Source organism: Dioscorea cayenensis, chromosome 3 (assembly GCF_009730915.1).
Source record: "Dioscorea cayenensis subsp. rotundata cultivar TDr96_F1 chromosome 3, TDr96_F1_v2_PseudoChromosome.rev07_lg8_w22 25.fasta, whole genome shotgun sequence".
NCBI classification, from domain to species: Eukaryota; Viridiplantae; Streptophyta; class Magnoliopsida; order Dioscoreales; family Dioscoreaceae; genus Dioscorea; species Dioscorea cayenensis.
The window spans coordinates 13,560,592-13,567,470 of record NC_052473.1 but is presented as its reverse complement, the minus strand read 5'-3'; the positions used below and the strand labels follow the sequence as shown (position 1 = coordinate 13,567,470).

Below are 6,879 nucleotides of genomic sequence, written 5' to 3'. Positions count from 1 at the left end.
GTAGACAATTCATCACACTAGACATTGTAGAGACATTGTGCAAGTATTGGATTTATATTCAACGGTTGATCTACATACATCTTTAGATATATTATCTAAAGATATTCATAAAAGACTAGACCTCATATATATATATATATATATATAATGTTTTTTGTTCAGAATTTTTAAATGTTGGAGCATAAATAAATTTATATAAACATACTTTTTTTAGAAAGCAAACCATTTAAAGATGCCTGTGAAAATTTCACTACTCTTAGTCCTCGATTAAAAATAAATTTTTAAAATTTTTTCTTTAGGCATGATCGAATCTTATTATATATTTTGTCGTCATTCAACATAAATCCATCCAAATCTCTAAATAATTTAATTAAATTATATTTATTACTGACATCTAAAATTGATTACAACATTTATTATTTCATTGAAAACTTGGCCCGAAGATGCGAACAAAACAATTAAAAATGAGCAACAGTGTCCATGAAATCGTGATTTTCAATCAGCTTCATCAACACCGATGGCGAGAGACATATCTCTAAAGTTATACCTCCCATTTGTGGACTGGGGTAAATGGTCACGGCTCCATCGAACTTGTTGGCTATTCCACTACGAACTGCAATTGGTTTTCCCAAACCAAAATCATTCCAATATATGTCAAACCTATGGGAACCCTCTGAAACTAAATCACATGGAGTGCAGCGACCAAGATTACTAAATGACACAGTTTCAGGCCATTTCTCAATAAAATTTTGAATTTTAGTAGCAGTCATAGATGCCACAACGTGGTTAAGCATTGATGCTGTCGATCCTAAGCTCCCTTCCACCAGCTCTCCTGCTGTCAATTTTGTTGGATCTGTTACTAATATTGCACTTCCAAAGTATGTTACTGGTAGAGGATGATTCAATCTTGGCCGGCAACCAAGGATCAAATAAAAGCTCGTGACTTGATGTTGTTCAAGGGATCTAGCAATTGTGATACTTCTCCAAACATGAGCTAACAAGGCTTGTAGGGATGATATATTGTTAGTATTCATCTCTGTGTTAGCCTTGGCCTTGAGCTTTGCAATAGTTTGAGCAGAAAAATGGAAGACGCCTTCCTCTAGTGATGGAAGATCAAAATTGTCCCTGACCTTGATGATATCTTCGACATCCATCAAAGGCAAGTGAATTGGTGAAGTCAAAGATCCAAAAAAGTACCTATCAAGAACAGGCGGATTAGCAACTTTGAGATTACCGGTTCTTGAAATCTCAGACCAGCAATTGATGAAGTGCCAGAACGAGAACCCATCTCCAATAACATGGTTGAGGGAACTGTCAAAGCTGTTGATCAGAGCTTCATGTGGCTGGTCAGAGCTAACATAGTTGACTAAGCAGTAGATTGGGCTACAACAGTACGAATTATGAAAAGCACGCGTTGATTGGAGAGTTCTGTCCAAATGGCGCCACTTGATAGGATGTTTACTTTTCTATGCTTTAATGTTTGTCTGCTGCCTTACTGACATGCGAGTTATCTTATGCCTTTATATTCTCATGTTTTGTATCTCTTTTGTTAAGCAAGTCAAGGAAGTTCAAGCTAAGCTTCAGTGTGTCCACCTAAATTGTGTGTGTGTTGAATCAAATAACATCTTTAGTTTAACAGTGGTATCAGAGAACAGCGACCTGATGGCCGGATGTTCCTCATCATCAAATACCTCCAACGCCAACGTTCCATATTTCGATGGAGAAGATTATAACCTGTGGAGCATGATGATGAAAACCATGTTTCGCTCGAGGGAGCTCTGGAATATCGTGGAGAAAGGCTTCAGCGAAGAAGGAGATGAAAACCGCATCAATGAAAGCATGAAGAAAGATGCGAAGGCCTTGTTTTTGATTCAACAAGCTCTTACTAAGAAAGTGCTAATCAGAATTTCTGGTGCTAAAACAGCTAAAGAAGCATGGGAGATCTTGAAGACAGAGTTTCAAGGGAATGAGAATACAATCACTGTTCAGTTGCATGCGTTGCATCGTGAGCTAGATGATGTAAAGATGAGGCCAGGTGAAAAGGTGCAGGATTATGTGAGTAAAATCCTAAACATCGTGTATCAAATTAAGATGCTCGGTGAAGAAGTCCCTGAAAAAACAGTGATTGTAAAAATTCTAAGGAGTCTCTCTCCTAGATTTGTAAATGTGATATCTTCCATCTTAGAAGCGAAAAATATGAGCACACTCACAGTGGAAGAGTTAAGTGGGTCTCTAAAGAGTCATGAATCAATTCTAAACTCAGCTCTCGGTCAAGAAGAACAAGTGGCGTTACACGTCAAGGCGTTGCATATTAGCGAGCAAAGCACCAGGGGAAGAAGACGACGTGGCCGCGGGTTCGTCAGGGGGAGAGGACGCGGTCGCGGTCGAGGAAGAAGTGCAGAAGCTGATCAACTCAATGACACCAACAGACCACGAAGAGGAGTACAGTGCTTCATATGCAAAAAATACGGGCATGTAAAAGCACAATGCTGGTATAAGACTAAAGAAGCAAATGTAACAGTTGAAGAAGCAAAGCAGAAAGAAGATGAAGGAATGCTTTTCATGGCTAGCAGTACAACTAAGCTTGAAGATGGAGGCACATGGCTCATTGATAGTGGTTGTTCCAACCACATGTCAGGGGATCGAAACCTATTCAAAAGCATTGAAGAAACCTCATCTCAAGTCATTCGACTTGGAGATGGGAACACACTAGAGGTTGCAGGGATCGGTACAGTTGCATTGAGAACAAGCTCAGGGCAAACAAAGCTGTTGACGAATGTTCAATTCATCCCGAATCTGGCCCATAACTTACTAAGCGTAGGGCAGCTCATGTCAACCGGATATAAGGTTGAATTTTCAAATGGTGACTGTGAGATCAAAGATGATCATTCAAACACTCTACTAGCAAGAGTGCATATGACACCACATAGGCTCTTCCCTCTTGGTGGATGTAACCTTGGTGGAGCTCATGTGGTACAAGGAATTGACGAGACAGGGAATCTATGGCACAACAGGTATGGACACTTGAATGTTAGAAGCCTACAAAGTCTATCAGAGAACCAACTGGTGGAAGGACTTCCTACTATATCAACAATACAACAGTGTGAAGCTTGTATGCTTGGGAAACAGACAAGAGAAATGTTCCCCAAAGGGCAAGCACAAAGAGCGTCTGGCCCATTACAACTCATCCATGGGGACTTAGTAGGTCCTATGCAAACACTGTCAATTGGAGGTAACCTTTACTTCTTTCTATTAACTGACGACTTCACCAGGCACAGCTGGGTGTATTTTCTCCCACGAAAGGCCGAGGCTCTGCAAAAGTTCAAGGTATTCAAGACATCAGTAGAGAAGCAATGCTCGTTGCTAGTAAAGGTGCTCAGAACAGATCGCGGTGGGGAATTCATGTCGCATGAATTCAAAGCATTCTTTGAAGTCACCGGGCGTCAGCAACAATTCACTGCACCATATTCACCCCCAAAGAAATGTAGTCGCAGTAATCCGAAGAATCGCATGACCATGGAGATGGCGAGAACAATATTGAAGCAACTAAATACACCACTGGAATTCTGGGCTGAGGCGGTCGCCACTGCAATTTATATTTTGAATAGATCGCCGACGAGCGCTCTTGACCGGTTGACACCGCACGAAGCACTAACTGGGTCTAAACCCAAGGTGGATCACCTTCGTGTGTTCGGATGCTTGGCATATGCGATTGTGGACCCTCAAGCAAGAAGAAAATTGGATGATAGATCACAGAGGATGGTGTTCATCGGCTATTGTGAGAACTCCAAGGCTTACAAAGTCTTTGATCCCGAGTCAAAGAAAGTCAGAGTCAGCAGAGACGTTCAGTTCGTCGAAAATAAAGGCTGGGATTGGGTAAACTCTTGTGAATCAACTGCAAGAGTTTGTGCGACAAATGCTGACGTGGTAGACAAGGTTGTTGGGAATCAAGCTGCAATTCCTCAGCCGTCTGATGAAGTTGATGAATGGCTTGAAATCAGTCAACCTCAAACCAACTGGTCTCCAAACATTCAAACAGAAAGCACGGGCGAGGATGATTCTCCGATAAGGTACAGAGATATAACCGATATCTATAATAGCTCCTCGTGTGCATTAACTCGCTGCGATCCAAAGGTTAGTAGAAGATGCAATGCAAGACAACATGTGGATCTCGGCAATGGAGGAAGAGATGATGGCGATCGACAAGAATAAAACATGGAAGCTAACCCAGTTGCCAGACGGGAAGAAGGCCATTGGTTTAAAATGGATTTTTAAATCCAAGTTTAACCCAGATGGTTCATTATTGAAGAAGAAGGCACGAATAGTAGCAAAAGGGTATTCCCAACTTGATGGAATTGATGTCGATGAAGTTTATTCCCCTCAGTAGCTCAGATAGAGACACTCGGGCTCGTTCTTTTGCTATCGGAGCTCAGAAGCACTGGCGCATATACCAGCTTGACGTGAAGACAGCCTTCTTGAATGGTGAATTAAAGGAGGAGGTGTATGTTTCTCAGCCTGAGGGGTTCATCATCAAAGGAAAGGAAGAATGTGTATACAAGCTCCAAAAAGGCCCCTCAGATGGTCTCCGCAAGCACCAAGAGCATGGTACAGTCGAATAGATGATTACTTCCATCAAATTGGTTTCAAGAGAAGCCTCAATGAGCCCACGAGTGTATACAAAAGCATCAAGGGAGTTCTGTGTGATATTATCGTGTTTGTATGTGGACGACATCATCTATATGGGGTCCTCGATTGATATATTAATGGAGTTCAAGTGCAACATGATGAAGACCTTTGAGATGACAGACCTTGGAGAGTTAAAATATTTTCTGGGATTAGAGGTAAAACAGGCTGAGGGTTCACTGTTTGTATCACGAAAAAGATATGCAGAGGACATGTTAAGAAATTCAGGAATGCTTCATTGTAAGTTCATTGCCACTCCCATGAATTCCAATGAAAAGTTAAAATCAACAGACAGTTCAGGAAATGCAGATCAAACTCGATACAGAAGATTTGTTGGAGGGCTCCTATATCTCACTCGCACAAGGCCAGACCTCATGTATGCAGTAAGTATGGTATCTCGTTTCATGCAGAACCCAACAATGCACCACCTTGGGGCAGTGAAACGAGTATTGCATTATGTGGCCGGAACCACTAATTATGGACTGCACTTTATTCATAACAATCAATTCAAGCTTTTAGGGTATTCAGACAGTGATTTTGGTGGCTCGCAAGATGATAGAAAGAGCACTACAGGCTGGTGTTTCTTCCTTGGCTCAGCTGCGATAGCATGGTGTTCGAAAAAACAGCAAATCACAGCACTGTCAAGTACAGAAGCAGAATATATTTCTGCAACATCAGCGGCATGCGAGGCTGTCTGGCTGTGGCGTTTGATGGAGGACTTGGAGGTGAGACAAGAAGGTGCAAGTGTCATTTACTGTGACAATAGTTCTACCATTTCTATTACGAAGAATCCAACCATGCACGGGCGAACAAAACACATTGACACCCGATTCCATTTCATTCGCGATCTTGTTAGTAGTGGGGCACTAAATGTTCAGTATTGCAAAACCAATGAACAGATCGCTGATGTGTTTACAAAGGCATTGCCAACTCATAAGTTCAATTACTTTCGAGATGAACTTGGTGTAAGGAAGCTCTAATCAAGGGGAGGATGTCAAAGCTGTTGATCAGAGCTTCATGTGGCTGGTCAGAGCTAACATAGTTGACTAAGCAGTAGATTGGGCTACAACAGTACGAATTATGAAAAGCACGCGTTGATTGGAGAGTTCTGTCCAAATGGCGCCGCTTGATAGGATGTTTACTTTTCTATGCTTTAATGTTTGTCTGCTGCCTTACTGGCATGCGAGTTATCTTATGCCTTTATATTCTCATGTTTTGTATCTCTTTTGTTAAGCAAGCTAAGGAAGTTCAAGCTAAGCTTCAGTGTGTCCACCTAAATTGTGTGTGTGTTGAATCAAATAGCATCTTTAGTTTAACAGGAACATCCAAGAAAAACGCCATCTGCTAGTTCTGTGACTTGAATTGCTAGTAGTGGTTGAGAATTACCCTCATGATTTTTCACTTTATTAAGAGGGAAGAAGAGTTGAACTAAGGGAGGTACTATAAAAGATTCGATGATCTCCGAGGTGGTGAACTTCCTAGTGGTAACAGCATGGATGAATTCAGCTCCTTCATTGTTGCAAGTCAAGGAAATAGTGACAAATGGTGTTGTGGCTTCATGATGCCTAAAGATATTGAGACGACCAGCCAAAGGATAGAAATGACCAAGAGCTATGGACAAAGAGGTCTTGAGCTGGTTGATGAAAGAGATAATGGCATCATTTGTGGCATCAGGAGGTTTGGAGAAGAGAATGCCATATTGGATGTATTCTATAGGGATTAACCTAAGATCCCACGGTGTGAGATGGAGTACCTGATCATGTTGCTTCTCTTGCCTATTTTCGGGTTGTGAAGGCTTGATTACACATCTAGAGAGAGTGTGCACTTCAGCCATTTTCTTTGCTAATTCTCTTGGAGTTTCTTAGACAAAAGCATGCTTAATAATTATCATAGGGATTGGTAAGGCAGTTGAACATTTGATGATGGCCATCAATATAATAACATATAGTAGCGTCACTGACCAGTTTTTATAATAATAGACAATGGCCCATACTTCACCCTAATGAGGTTTAAGTTTTTATCAATGTTTCAATAACCGGACTAATTGTTGACTCGGTTGGGCAACCGGTTCTGGTCCAACAGGTTGAACAGGTTGACCGGCCAGTTCAACCGAATTCAATATTTTTTAAATAAATAAGTATTTAAAAATAAAAAAATTAAAAATAAGTAAAAAATAATTTAAAAATAAGGAAAAGA

At 41.0% G+C, this 6,879-nt stretch overlaps 1 protein-coding gene across 2 annotated transcripts; it reads right to left on the bottom strand.

The window, feature by feature from the left end:
- Positions 1-392: 392 nt before the first annotated feature.
- Positions 393-6,596, bottom strand: LOC120256570 (uncharacterized acetyltransferase At3g50280-like). Of its 2 annotated transcripts, none has more exons than XM_039264238.1 (2): positions 6,003-6,596; positions 393-1,308 (listed from the first exon to the last, which is right to left on the bottom strand). In XM_039264238.1, the coding sequence occupies exons 1-2, from the start codon at positions 6,515-6,517 to the stop codon at positions 459-461; spliced, it is 1,365 nt and encodes a 454-aa protein (XP_039120172.1). In that variant the 5' UTR covers positions 6,518-6,596; the 3' UTR covers positions 393-458. The 2 variants fall into 2 exon arrangements, with proteins under 2 accessions (XP_039120172.1, XP_039120165.1); XM_039264231.1 differs by having other exon boundaries at positions 393-1,311; positions 6,006-6,596.
- Positions 6,597-6,879: the final 283 nt, after the last annotated feature.